This window comes from Rhinoraja longicauda, chromosome 38, assembly GCF_053455715.1.
Source record: "Rhinoraja longicauda isolate Sanriku21f chromosome 38, sRhiLon1.1, whole genome shotgun sequence".
Classification (NCBI taxonomy): Eukaryota; Metazoa; Chordata; class Chondrichthyes; order Rajiformes; family Arhynchobatidae; genus Rhinoraja; species Rhinoraja longicauda.
The window spans coordinates 899957-915072 of record NC_135990.1 but is presented as its reverse complement, the minus strand read 5'-3'; the positions used below and the strand labels follow the sequence as shown (position 1 = coordinate 915072).

Below are 15116 nucleotides of genomic sequence, written 5' to 3'. Positions count from 1 at the left end.
AGTCTACAATATAGACAATAGACAATAGGTGCAGGAGGAGGCCATTCAGCCCTTCGAGCCAGCACCACCATTCAATGTCAAGTCAAGTCAAGTCCATTTTATTTGTATAGCACATTTAAAAACAACCCACGTTGACCAAAGTGCTGTACATCTGATTAGGTACTAATTTTTTTGTAGTAAATGAAACATACAGTAAGTAGCACGCACTGATCATGGCTGATCATTCACATCTTGTATGTGTATGTGACAAATAAAGTAGACTTGACTTGAGATGCTGCCTGTCCCGCTGAGTTGCTCCACCTTTTTGTTTATGTGTCCACACCAGTATCATATGTTTATGTTTATGTGTCCACATTTAAAGCACCAAGCTCCCCACAAATACCCCAGCACAGCACATATAACAACCCGGACAGCAACCTGTCGAATAAACCCGAAAGGTTCAAACCTTAAACGAGATACCTTTCCAAAATGAGGTCCTGGACTCTCTGCAAAGTTCACTCTTGTCCTGATACACACAACGTGGGATTAGTTGCAGGCGTGTGCTCACGGGCAATCTGTTACAAAGCTGCCTGGACGCGCAGTTAAATGGAGCAAGTTTGCATCTAAACAAGATTACAGGCACGCATGGAAATGATCAGTGCAATCAAAATAAACACCAAGCCTGCAACATTGCAATGCAGCCTTTAGTATGAACGAACCGCAGCTAATTCCCGGCGTCTCTTCCTCTCTGCTCAAAGTGAGGGTTTCACTTCCTCAGTAATGCAGCCTGGTACTTGTAGTGTTACTGCATACTTGTAGTGTTACTGCATACTTGTAGTGTTACTGCATACTTGTAGTGTTACTGCATACTTGTCGTGTTACTGCATACTTGTCGTGTTACTGCATACTTGTAGTGTTACTGCATACTTGTAGTGTTACTGCATATACTACTTGTAGTGTTACTGCATATACTACTTGTAGTGTTACTGCATATACTACTTGTAGTGTTACTGCATATACTACTTGTAGTGTTACTGCATATACTACTTGTAGTGTACTTACAGCAACTTAACGTCGGTGTTAAAGGAAGGAGCAGGGTTTCCCTGCCTACAGTATGTGCAGGAAGGAACTGCAGATGTTGGTTTAAACCGAAGACAGACACAAAATGCTGGAGTAACTCAGCGGGACAGGCAGCATCTCTGGAGAGAAGGAATGGGTCTCGACCTGAAACATCACCCATTCCTTCTCTCCAGAGATGCTGCCTGTCCTGCTGAGTTACTCCAGCTTTTTGTGCCTATCCTCGTGAATAAAATAACACTCCTTTATAGAGAGAATGAAGTACAATACAATTCTGCAGACTTGCAATCCGATAACAGAGAATCAAAAGGAACAACATTCTGTGAAGAACCTACACGAACAGTGAAACAATCAAGTGTAATATTCAGCAAAGACTTGCAATCCAATAACACTCAGAGAATTAAGGATAATAGCTTTCTGCAAAGACTTACAATCCTACAACAGCAATGAAACAATCAAGTATAATATTCTAGGACAGCAATCAGGGAATTAAGGGTAATTATTGACAATAGGTGCAGGAGGAGGCCATTCAGCCCTTCGAGCCAGCACCGCCATTCAATGTGATCATGGCTGATCATTCTCAATCAGTATCCCGTTCCTGCCTTCTCCCCATACCCCCTGACTCCGCTATCATTAACAGCTCTATCTAACTCTCTCTTGAATGCATTCAGAGAATTGGCCTCCACTGCCTTTTGAGGCAGAGAATTCCACAGATTCCACAGATTCACAACTCTCTGAGTGAAAACGTTTTTCCTCGTCTCCTACAATCCTAAAGTTATTCAGCTTCACTACCTGGGTGCTCGCTGCGTTTCGGAGGGAAGCAGATGCCTTTCAAACTGTTGCACAGGTCGCGTGGCAGTCCATTTGTGGCACACAGCAACATCCCAAAGCAACAAGGACCTGTTTGCAAATGTTGCCAAAGAGGAGATTGAAAAACAAGGAACTGCAGATGCCGCTTAATAAGCAAAAGTGCTGGAGTAACTCAGTGGGCCAAGCAGCATCTCTGAAGAACATGGATAGGCAACCTTTTAAGTTGAGACCCTTCTTGAAGTCACCTATCCATGTTCTCCAGAGATGCTGCCTGAGCCGCTGTACGGAGTTTGCACATTCTCCCTGTGACTGTGTGTGTTTTCTCCGGGTACTCCGATTTTCTCCCAACTTGTGGGCAAGTTGGGCCGAAGGACCTGTTTCCACACTGTGTCACTCTATGACTCCAAAGGTGTGGAGGTTCGTAGGTTAATTGGCTTCTGTAAATTGTCCCTGGTGTGTATGATAGAACTAGTGAATGGGTGATTGTGGTTGGCATGGACTCAAAGGGCCTGTTTCCATGCTGGAGTTTGTACGTTCTCCCCGTGACCTGCGTGGGTTTTCTCCGAGATCTTCGGTTTCCTCCCACACTCCAAAGGCGTACAGGTTTGTAGGTTAATTGACTGGGTAAATGTAAAAATTGTCCCTAGTGTGTGTAGGATAGTGTTAATGTGCGCGGATCGCTGGGCAGCGCGGACTCGGTGGGCCGAAAGGCCTGTTTCCGCGCTGTATCTAAATCTAAACCCGCTGAGACAATCCAGCACCTTGTGTCCTTTTGAGTAAATGGAGGGATAAGGAACTGCAGACGCTGCAGAATTTTGAGCAAAATACAAAGTGCTGGAGGAACTCAGCGGGCCAGGCAGCGTGGGGGAGGGAATGGACACAAGGAGGGTTGGGGCCCTTCATCAGACTGATGTTAGATTGGGGGAGAAGCTGGACAAGAGGGGTAGGAGTGGGAGGATAGGCCAATGCAGGTGAGGGGATGACAAAAGCCTGTGGTGAAAAGCAGACAAACAGGTGACTAAGGAACGAAGAGCAGATTGTCCCTAGTGTGTGTAGGATAGTGTTAATGTGCGGGGATCGCTGGGCGGCACCGCAAGGTTCGGTGCTGGGACCCCAGCTATTTACGATATACATTAATGACTTAGACGAAGGGATTAAAAGTACCATTAGCAAATTTGCAGATGATACTAAGTTGGGGGGTAGTGTGAATTGTGAGGAAGATGCAATAAGGCTGCAGGGTGACTTGGACAGGTTGTGTGAGTGGGCGGATACATGGCAGATGCAGTTTAATGTAGATAAGTGTGAGGTTATTCACTTTGGAAGTAAGAATAGAAAGGCAGATTATTATCTGAATGGTGTCAAGTTAGGAGGAGGGGGAGTTCAACGAGATCTGGGTGTCCTAGTGCATCAGTCAATGAAAGGAAGCATGCAGGTTCAGCAGGCAGTGAAGAAAGCCAATGGAATGTTGGCCTTCGTAACAAGAGGAGTTGAGTATAGGAGCAAAGAGGTCCTTCTACAGTTGTACCGGGCCCTGGTGAGACCGCACCTGGAGTACTGTGTGCAGTTTTGGTCTCCAAATTTGAGGAAGGATATTCTTGCTATGGAGGGCGTGCAGCGTAGGTTCACTAGATTAATTCCCGGAATGGCGGGACTGTCGTATGTTGAAAGGCTGGAGCGATTGGGCTTGTATACACTGGAATTTAGAAGGATGAGGGGGGATCTTATTGAAACATATAAGATAATTAGGGGATTGGACACATTAGAGGCAGATAACATGTTCCCAATGTTGGGGGAGTCCAGAACAAGGGGCCACAGTTTGAGAATAAGGGGTAGGCCATTTAGAACGGAGATGAGGAAGAACTTTTTCAGTCAGAGGGTGGTGAAGGTGTGGAATTCTCTGCCTCAGAAGGCAGTGGAGGCCAGTTCGTTGGATGCTTTCAAGAGAGAGCTGGATAGAGCTCTTAAGGATAGCGGAGTGAGGGGGTATGGGGAGAAGGCAGGAACGGGGTACTGATTGATAGTGATCAGCCATGATCGCATTGAATGGCGGTGCTGGCTCGAAGGGCTGAATGGCCTACTCCTGCACCTATTGTCTATTGTCTATTGTCTATTGGCACGGACTTGGTGGGCCGAAAGGGCCTGTTTCCGGCTGTATATATATTATATGATATGATATGATAAACCAATCCAATAAAACAAAACGCAGTTCCGACAAACTTAAAACTTTATTTTCACAATTTATGTTGACACACTGCCATTAATTAGCTGGGCGGCACTTAACATGAATTCCAGTTTGGCCGCAATAACATCTTTTCGGCATTTGAGCTGAAAACCGAAAGAAAAAAAAATCTGTGCATAGCATAAACCTAGCGGTCGGTGAATTGGAATACTCAAAAGATCTTCAACTGTGACCAGAAACACTATGTAACAACGGCAGATGCTGGACGATAACAAAGATAAGACGCAAACAGCTGGAGTAACTCAGCGGGTCAGCCAGCATCCCTGGAGAAAATGGATAGGTGACGTTTCAGGTTGGGACCCTTCTTCACATCAGCACCTTCCCTATCAAACAAGTACTACATCCAGAAAAAGCAGATCCCTTCTCGGTTGTCTAATTAACTGCACGTTCCTGTGAGATTAGCGTCAGGAAGGACAGCTCCATAGGTTTTAGCAGCTGAATGTGTTCAACCCATTACTGTTAGTTACTTAGTCAATAAAGACATTTATTTAATTGTTTAATTAATTGATCGACTGATTAATGAATGGAGGAATTATTGAGGATACAAAGGTCGTGTGGGTCAATGTGGAACACAGCATTACACGATGAGCTCATTCCCATTGTCCCAATTCCTCAGCTTCCAATTGTGATGGGATAATATTTCCAAATTTCATCCTTGTAGACACAGACTCGAGTTAAGATGCCTAATCTGCTGCCCTGAACAGATGTTCCAAAGGTGGCTATGCACCTCACGTCAGATGGACTTGAAACTTAACTGAAATAAGCAGTCAATGATTCAATCTGCTGCAGCTGTTTGAGCAGAGTGCAATGCAGAGAGCAGAGATCAGAGGGCAGAGATCAGAGAGACATGGAGACAGACACAAAAAGCTGGAGTTACTCAGCAAGTCAGGCAGCATCTCTGGAGAGAAGGAATAGGTGACGTTTCGGGTCGAGACCCCTTTTCAGAGTAAATAGACATAAAGCAGGCTGTGAGATCAGTCTAGAGTAGTTCAGTTATATTTTCACAGCGAGGCTAAAGATTAATGCATCAGACACAAACAAGTCCCTGCAAAGTGCTTGGTTAAGATAAACAGTCAAATTCTAATCCACCAAACTTGCAAACATATTTTTGCATTGTTGGCATAAGTGTTTAAATGGAATGCACAGGTGCCCTGGGATTCACCACCCCAGCAACCTCATCTACAAGGACCAACAGGTCACCAGGTTTCTTTTAATAAAAACATCAGGCCATTCACTCTCTTTGTTTCCAATCTCCTGCCCCTCCAGCAAGATCACAGCGTGGGACAAAGTTGGACATAGTTGCGCCTCACGGTTTAGTTCAAGGCGTTCATCAGTGCTTGTGCTTGCTTGAGTTCTGAGGAGAAGAGAGAAACAGGAGCAGGTATCAGCCATTATCACAGTGGTGTCTCTTCCAGAAACAATTTGCAGGAGTTTGAAAGCCCACACCACCACACTCAGGGACAGCTTCTTCCCCTCTGTTACCAGGCTTATGAAAACTACTTCCATCAGCTAGGGTGCTGTCCGATTCACCTCTACCGCAGTGTAGACATTGGACTTTGTCTCTGGAACTGGTGCACTACAATGCTGAGAACTATATTCTGCACTCTGTATCTTCCCCTTTGAGCGTGAGCTTGATTTGATTGTATTTATGGAGAGTATTATCCGATCCGATTGTTTAGCGTGCAAAGCAAAGCTTTTCACTGTACCTCCGTACACGTGATAATAATAAACCTAAACCAAAGGGCCCCGATTCCACGCAGTAAACCTAAACTGAAACAACTGGTAACATCCTCTCCACATCCACTCTATCTAGGCCTTTCATTATTTGGTTATAACAATTGTGGAAGAAGGCTGTGGAGGCCAAGTCAATGGATATATTTAAGGCAGAGATAGATAGATTGTTGATTAGTACGGGTGTCAGGGGTTATGGGGAGAAGGCAGGAGAATGGGGTTAGGAGGGAGAGATAGATCAGCCATGATTGAATGGTGGAGTAGACTTGATGGGCCGAGTGGCCTATTTCTGCTCCTATCACATGACCTAATGTAGTTGGAGATGGCTATTTAGGCCACAAAGGGCTTTGAACTTGAGGATAAAAATTAAAAAAACTAAAGTTAAACGACAGGAGAGAACCAATCTTCAGACTGAAGCAGAAGTTACAAAGTAGATTTAGTCATTAGAAGCGCAGGTTGAACCTGTCACTTGAAGCTGTTACGTAAAGCTGTCAGCGTGGCCAGGTGTAAGTACTGAGGCCCTTTCCTCTGTTGCTGTGTTAACCCACCTGTGAGTAAGACTCTGAACTTGTCGGCCGACACCAAAACCACGGTGGGTTCCACAGCGCCTGTGTCTACATTCTGAACATTCATCTTCAGGTGAACAACTGGCTCGTTGACCTCCTTCAGCTCACTGGAACTCAGTGTGTAGTCCACTCTCCATGACACCGAGCCCAGCTTGTTTACTGTACAGAAAGACACAGAAACATAGAAAATAGGTGCAGGAGTAGGCCATTCGGCCCTTCGAACCAGCACTGCCATTCAATGATTATGGCCGATCATCCAAAATCAGTACCCCGTTCCTGCTTTCTCCCCACATCCCTTGGGACTGAGTGAACGCAATACGTCAATGGCTTAATTTGAGAAACAAAGCGAAAGATGTCCTTATTTTGCCCTCTCCCATTTTTGGACGACAATCACAAAGCATCAAGTCCAAATAACCACCTTTATCATAAAATGCCACTTACATCGCAGACTGCTCGCCTTTAGTTTGTCCTGAAGGGCAGTCTGTTTGTCTTCATAGGATTTACAAAGAGCTGCAGCATGTTCTGAAACCGTAAATGGCAAGTTTAGTTAAGGAGTCTCTTTGTCCCAGTTTTGAAGATTTTATAAAAAGCCAATGGCAAGTTCTGCACCAATTCAAACCAACGTCGTCGACAAACCGAAACACTCCCAATAAGCGTTTACCTTTAATCTGGTCAATATTAACACAAAGTTAAAAATTACTTAAATCATAGCTGTGTATGTCAGTGGGATTAGAACAGGGGCAGCTCCAAATCAAAATGGATCTGTCAGAAATTTGTCACAAAGGACAAATAACAATATATGTAGGAAGGAACTGCAGATGCTGGTTTACACCGAAGATAAGACACAAAGTGCTGGAGTAACTCAGCGTCCTGCTGAGATACTCCTGATCAATTACAAAAATCAGTTCTGATAAAATAGTTTAGAAAGATGAGGGGTGATCTCATTAAAACATGCTGAATTATGAAAGGCCTGGATAGAGTGGATGTGGGGAGGATGTTTCCAGTAATGGAATTGATCAGGTAGATGCACAGATTCTCTTGTTCAGAGTAGGGGAATGGTGAACCAGAGGACACAAGTCCAAGGTGAGGGGAAAGATTTAATAGGAACCTGAAGGGTAACTTTTTCCTAACTTATAGACAATAGACAATAGGTGCAGGAGGAGGCCATTCGGCCCTTCGAGCCAGCACCGCCATTCAATGTGATCATGGCTGATCATTCTCAATCAGTACCCCGTTCCTGCCTTCTCCCCATACCCCCTGACTCCGCTATCCTTAAGAGCTCTATCCAGCTCTCTCTTGAATGCATTCAGAGAATTGGCCTCCACTACCTTCTGAGGCAGAGAATTCCACAGATTCACAACTCTCTGACTGAAAAAGTTTTTCCTCATCTCAGTTCTAAATGGCCTACCCCTTATTCTTAAACTGTGGCCCCTTGTTCTGGACTCCCCCAACATTGGGAACATGTTTCCTGCCTCTAACGTGTCCAACCCCTTAATAATCTTATACGTTTCGATAAGATCTCCTCTCATCCTTCTAAATTCCAGTGTATACAAGCCTAGTCGCTCCAGTCTTTCAACATATGATAGTCTAGTTTAGACCTAACAAAAATCAATTACAATGGAAAGGAATAGCTCAGAGAAGAATACTTAATTAATTTTAATTGGCGTTTCATTTAAAAAATATATATATATTATGGTTCTATTGATTTTTAGTAATTTAAATCTTTATGAATATAATTCAGAATCTCTGAATGCATAAGAGCAGGGTTAAGATAGCTGTGAAGGGTTTTTTCCAACTGGTTTACAGGTACGGTATGTTTAGTTTAGATTATACAGCATGAAAACAGGCCCTTTGGCCCACCGAGTCCACGCCGACCATCGATCACCTGTTCACATGTTATCCCACCTTCTCATCCACTCCCTACACTCTAGGGGCAATTTACAAAAGCCAGTTAACCCACAAGCTCGCACGTCTTTGGGATGCGCGAGGAACCTGGAGCACCCGGAGGAAACCCATGTGGTCCCAGGGAGAACGTGCGAACTCCACACAGGGTGGTCAGGATGGAACCCGGGTCAGTGGCGGTGTGAGGAGGCTGTGCTACCAGCTGGGCCACTAGTGTAATTCCTCAGAGATACATCCATGGACATCACCATAGCCATCCATCCATCAGTGGGAACCACAGACCCACTAGCTTCAGGTCTAAAGAAGGGTCTCGACCCAAAACGTCACCCATTCCCTCTATCCAAAAATGCTGCCTGACTCGCTGAGTTACTCCAACATTTTGTGTCTATCTTCGGTGTAAACCAGCATCTGTAGTTCCTTCCTACACATCACAGAACCGAGACTGAACTCCCACAAATTTTTGTATAATGTTGTATTGGTTAATATGCCATTTTTATTCTATCAACGTAACAGAAAAGGAAAATAATACATGATCACAGAGTTACGAACTTTAGAAAATAAGTTTACTTCAAACACCTAACACTTCCTTATCGCTGTCCTGCTGAGTTACTCCAGCATTTTGTGTCTACCATAGGTAAAGTTTGAAGTACCTTTACCTGTAGAGGAACAAGTTGGCAGTTCCTTCCTACATAGCTTCAGGTTTAATGCAGATTAAAACAAAAAGGAAGCTTCTTAAACCTCGGGCAGTGTGACAGGTTGGAGAAACCGTACCTTTGGGCAGACCAAGTTGTTGCAGTTCGCTGGACAATGACTCTCCATTAACTCCATACTTGCCAGCACTTGACAGTATAAAGTTGAGCACGGCAACTGTGGCTTTAATATCGCTGGAGTCTGCAATCCAACAAGTTAGACTGCATTAAATGCTGATAGGTACCAAATGAACTTTGCAATGATTCATTTTACTGCACCACATACACAAAATAAACTAGGTGGGTATTTAAAAATACCAAGTAAAAATCATTAGTGTTTTACTCTCTACAGCAAGGAACACCACATGCTGTAAATACAGTGGAATTCTCTGCCTCAGAAGGCAGTGGAGGCCAGTTCTCTGAATGCATTCAAGAGAGAGCTAGATAGAGCTCTTAAGGATAGCGGAGTCAGGGGGTATGGGGAGAAGGCAGGAACGGGGTACTGATTGAGAATGATCAGCCATGATCACATTGAATGGTGGTGCTGGCTCGAAGGGCCGAATGGCCTACTCCTGCACCTATTGTCTATTGTCATAGAACAGTACAGCACAGGAACAGGCCCTTCAGCGCACAAAGTCTTTGCCAAACATCATGCCAAGTTAAACCAATCTCATCTGCCTGCACTGTAAGGAGTTTGTACGTTCTCCCCGTGACCTGCGTGGGTTTTCTCCGAGATCTTCGGTTTCCTCCCACACTCCAAAGACGTACAGGTATGTAGGTTAATTGGCTGGGTAAATGTAAAAATTGTCCCTAGTGGGTGTAGGATAGTGTTAATGTGCAGGGATCGCTGGGCGGCACGGACTTGGTGGGCCGAAAAGGCCTGTTTCCGGCTGTATATATATGATATGATATGATATGATATGATCCACCCCCCTCTATTCTCTGGACTTCTCTGAAAGCCTCTTAAACACCACCATGGTACCTGCCTCCACCTCCAGCCCTGGCAACGCATTCAAGGCCCCCACCATACTGCCCTGCACATCTGCATTAAACTGCTCAACTTGAGGCAGGCAGCATTTATGGCAACGACCGTCCACTGATCTGACATTGACTGCTCCTCCTTCCAAAGGTTCTTCTGACCCAAGTATCTCCAGTATGTTTAGTTGAGTTTAGTTTATAGATACAGCATGGAAACTGGCCCTTCGGCCCACTGAGCTCATACTAACCATCAATCACCAGTTCCATGCTATCCCACTTTCTCATCCACTCCCTACACACTGGGGACAGTTTATTGAGGAAACTCCATACTGACCGTGCCGGAGGTCGGGATCAAACCAACAGTGGCATTTAAGTGGCCTTTAGAGAGGCACGTGGAAGTGCAAGGAATAGAGGGATTATGGATCCGTTTAACTTGGCATCACGTTCGGCACAGACATTGTGGGCCGAAGGGCCTGTTCCCGTGCTGTACAGTTCTACGTTCTCTGGCGCAGTGAGGCGCATGTGTAAACGGCCCATTCCCACCAAGATGGAGGTTACTTCACCCCACGGCAAATCAATCACCCGTCCACTCTGCCCGTCTCCCGAATGCTTGTTCACATGTGCAGGGTGTCTGTAAGCTACGTAGGACGTGTGACTAGATCGATGGTGCTTACATATTCATTAATGCTTTAATGGTGGGTTTGATGCTGCTTGCTCACCAGATTCACATCACACACAGCTTATCCTGCATGTCGGATTTAGGCATCAATCCTCTTGCACACAAGAGCATGTAGTATGGAATGTTATTAATATTTTTTAACACAGTCAAAAGTCACCATATATTTTAATGACTCCAACACGGCAAAGCTAATCACTATGTTTGAAGGGGTAGACATACCAAACTTGGCATCTGCAGTTAGTTTTGTAATCTTCTCGTACTGCAATTAGAGAGATAACAGACAGTAAATTATTGTGAGGAAACATCAAGTTGAATAAGGTGTGAATGCAAAAACACGAGTCCGTTTAAAGCAGGTCTCATACATGACTGAAAATAAACTTCATCTCAAGCTCACTGTATTTAACCGCAACATCACAAACACTAAAACCATGCAACCACTGCCAATGGCCGAGCTTGGGTATAATAGTATAAGAAAATAACTGCAGATGCTGGTACAAATCGATTTATTCACAAAATGCTGGAGTAACTCAGCAGGTCAGGCAGCATCTCGGGAGAGAAGGAATTGATGACGTTTCGGGTCGAGACCCTTCTTCAGACTGATGTCGGGGGCGGGACTTTTGTCATACTTTTGTCCCGCCCCCCTGACATCAGTCTGAAGAGGGGTCTCGACCCGAAACGTCACCCATTCCTTCTCTCCCGAGATGCTGCCTGACCTGCTGAGTTACTCCAGCATTTTGTGAATAAATCCTTGGGTATAATAGTTTAATTTGATATATTTGTTTGTATTGTATTCTGGTGGTGGGTTCGTTTTGTTTTGTTCCATTTTAAATATTGTTTTTAAATAATTGAATATATTTTTTGATAATAAAAAAAGGTCAAGCTTGTTATAAGTGGGAAAGGAGATTACGTGGCCAAGGGAAGTTATTTAGCTTTTTATTCCATTGATTCTTTTTAATGTTTGTAATATTAGTACCAGTCCTAATGACACCTGTACATAGAAACATAGAAAATAGGTGCAGGAGGAGGCCATTCGGCCCTGCACCACCATTCATTGTGATCATGGCTGATCATCCACAATCAATAACCCATGCCTGCCTTCTCCCCATATCCCTTGATTCCACTAGCTCCTACAGCTCTATCTAACTCTCTCTTAAATCCGGTGATTTGGCCTCCACTGCCCTCTGTGGCAGGGAATTCCACAAATTCACAACTCTCTGGGTGAAAAAGTTCCTTCTTCACCTCAGTTTTAAACGGCCTCCCCTTTATTCTAAGACTGTGGCCCCTGGTTCTGGACTCGCCCAACATTGGGAACATTTTTCCTGCTTGTCCGGTCCTTTTATAATTTTATATGTTTCTATAAGATGTTATATCAGCAGCTCTGGAAGATTCACAGAAGGTGCCTGGCATTGATGGTGCATATCTACAGAAGGTGAACCTACACTGCATACTGACAACATCCATAAAAGGTGGCCTACACTATTCTAGAATGTCCACAGAAGATGACATGTTTACACCCGATAACAGTTGTCAGTGACATGCACTGTACTCTAGAACATTTGCTGGTGACCCACTCGGTATACTCTAGAATGCCTGCCAGTGACCCACACTGTACTCTAGAACGTTTGCCGGTGATCTACACAACACAGTCTAGAACATTTACACATGGTCCACATTGCTCTCCAGAACATGCCCTGCACTGTACTCTCTAGAACGGCTGCAAGTCACCACAAACTGCACTAGAACATTTACAGATGACCTGTACAGATTTTCAGTCTGAAGAAGGGTCTCGACCCGAAACGTCACCCATTCCTTCTCTCCCAAGATGCTGCCTGACCCACTGAGTTACTCCAGCATTTTGTGTCTACCTACAGTTGTACACTCTAGGCCATTTGCAAAAGATGGCACATGTTGATAATCAAGTTGGTGGCAGGGTTTGGACTTAACAGCAACAGAATGGCTAGAAGTGTGTAATCAGGAGCTGGTGTGGGCTGGTGCAGGTTAAGGAGCCAGATGGTGTCTGTACACTGAACAAACGCAGTAAACCGTAATCAATGCAGCTGTTCCATTCAATCAAAGCCAGAAAATCTGCACAAATGGTAAAGAAGCTTTCCATCAGATGTGGCAATGACTACTGAACCCACACCCACCCACCCTCCCCAATCCCATCCCCTCCCCTCCCCTTTAAACCCTCAGCTTCAAAGACCACGCCATCATACTTGCAAAAACAAAATGGTCCTTACATCGATCCCATCTCCCAGGAGATCTCTCAGTACCTGGACACAGAGCAGCTTTATCTTCACAGACGACTGCAAGGATAAAAACAACGGCGTTAGAGGACTGGAGAACCACACAGTCAGTGAGCATCGCACTCTCACCTCACACACCGATTGCCCATTCCACCTTGAATGTGAAACCCTCTGCTACTGAAGGTGCAGCACAAAACAAATTACACCGTTAAACATCAGCAAAACAAAGCTCTCGGTATTATTCCAACCTGTACTCCATATCGTGGGATTTTAATTCGTTTGGTTTGTCTTTAATATTAATCTTTAACAAACAGTACCAGACCCATGTTTGAAGGTATCGAAGTATATACCTTCAGTCTGAAGATGGGTCTTGTTTCGATTTTTAGATTTAGAGATACAGCGCGGAAACAGGCCCTTCGGCCCACCGGGGTCCGCGCCGCCCCAGCGATCCCCGCACATTAACACTATCCTACACCCACTAGGGACAATTTTAAAAAACATTTGCCCAGCCAATTAACCTACAAACCTGTACGTCTTTGGAGTGTGGGAGGAAACCGAAGATCTCGGAGAAAACCCACGCAGGTCACGGGGAGAACGTACAAACTCCGTACAGACGGCGCCCGTAGTCAGGATCGAACCTGAGTCTCCGGCGCTGCATTCGCTGTAAGGCAGCAACTCTACCGCTGCGAAATGTCACCCTTTCCTTCTCTCCAGAGATGCTGCCTGTCCCGCTGAGTTACTCCAGCTTTCTGTGTCTATTTTAGTACTCTGCCCCACATAGTTTTATTTTAGTTTAGTTTAGAGATACAGCATGGAATCAGGTTCACCGAGACCATGGTGACCTATGACTGCCCGTGCACTCAATCTACATTATCCAACTTCCACGTCCTACAAACTAGGAGGGCCAACTAATCTACAAACCTGCACGTCTTTGGGATGTGGGAGGAAACCGGAGCACCCGGAGAAAACCCACGCAGGTCACGGGGAGAACATGCAAACTCCGTACAGACAGCACCCGAGGTCAGGATGAAACCAGGGTCTCTGGCACTGTGAGGCAGCAGCTCTATCGAGTTGTACCAAAACTAAAACCAATGTGGAGGCTTTGGAAAGGGTGCAAAGGAGGCTTTCCAGAATGATGTGTAGGAAGGAAGTGCAGATGCTGGTTTAATCCGAAGATAGATACAAAAGGATGGACAATAGACAATAGGTGCAGGAGGCCATTCGGCCCTTCGAGCCAGCACTGCCATTCAATGTGATCATGGCTGATCATTCTCAATCAGTACCCCGTTCCTGCCTTCTCCCCATACCCAAGGGTCAAGACCCTTCTTCAGACTGGGGTCTGAAGGCTGAAGAAGGGTCTCGACCCAAAACGTCACCCATTCCTTCTCTCCAGAGATGCTGCCTGTCCCGCTGAGTTACTCCAGCATTTTGTGTCTATCTGCAGTTCCTTCCTACACTTTGCTGGGATGATGACTTGGTTGACAGGCAGAGCAGAGTGAACATCGTAGCACGCAGAGGTCCAAGATAGATACTCAACCACTTTAGCCAAGGTGCTGATTTCGGCCAAAAACCCAGTCGGGACAGTCCAGGTCACCACAAAAACGGAACCTCTGTGGAACAGAACAAGAGTCACAGTGAATACCACTTCAGGCGTTGCAACTGCAAATCACAGCGATTTGCTTCAAAAATAGATGTAAAGTGTCAGAGATATCTCCATGTTCTTATCCAAAAGCCTCTTAAACACCACTATCGTATCCGTCTCCACCACCAGCCCTGGCAGCCTGTTCCTGACACCCACCACCCTCTGTATAAACAACACACATTTTAGAGGGAGGCGCGGTGGCGCAGCGGTAGAGTTGCTTGCCTCAGGGCGCCAGAGACCCGGGTTCGATCCTGACCGCGGGTGCTGTCTGTGTGGAGTTCGCACGACAGCGTGAACTCGGATTCCCCCGGGTGAAAACAGAAAAGAGGAGAGAGAGAGAGATGGGAGGAATGACAATGAGAGAGTGTGAGAGAAGGGAGGGGGAGAGGCAGGGGGAGATAGAGGAGGGAGATAGAGAGGGAGAGAGAGAGGGAGAGAGAAAAGGGAGAGAGAAAGGGAGAGAGAGGGAGAGAGAGAGGGAGAGAGAGAGAGAGAGAGAGAGAGAGAGAGAGAGAGAGAGAGAGGGGAGAGATAGAGGGTGAGAGAGGGGAGAGATAGAGGGTGAGAGAGGGGAGAGA

The 15116-nt window shown here is 45.4% G+C and overlaps 2 protein-coding genes across 4 annotated transcripts in view; both read right to left on the bottom strand.

Moving 5' to 3' along the window:
- Nucleotides 1-684, bottom strand: part of neil1 (nei-like DNA glycosylase 1) — a 29697-nt gene extending 29013 nt beyond the window's left edge. For all 3 annotated transcript variants that reach the window (XM_078429949.1, XM_078429950.1, XM_078429951.1), the window contains exon 1: nucleotides 460-684. The gene's annotated coding sequence lies outside the window, so the exon portion shown is untranslated. The remainder of the gene's footprint in view (nucleotides 1-459) is intronic.
- A 3388-nt stretch (nucleotides 685-4072) lies between these two features.
- The window catches only part of commd4 (COMM domain containing 4), a 12527-nt gene continuing 1483 nt past the window's right edge, over nucleotides 4073-15116 (bottom strand). Inside the window, 8 exon segments of the mRNA XM_078429824.1 lie at nucleotides 4073-5459; nucleotides 6385-6561; nucleotides 6844-6924; nucleotides 9076-9195; nucleotides 10870-10909; nucleotides 12891-12956; nucleotides 14434-14463; nucleotides 14465-14506. Of these exon segments, the coding sequence (XP_078285950.1) occupies nucleotides 5419-5459; nucleotides 6385-6561; nucleotides 6844-6924; nucleotides 9076-9195; nucleotides 10870-10909; nucleotides 12891-12956; nucleotides 14434-14463; nucleotides 14465-14506 (597 nt within the window). The 3' untranslated portion in view covers nucleotides 4073-5418.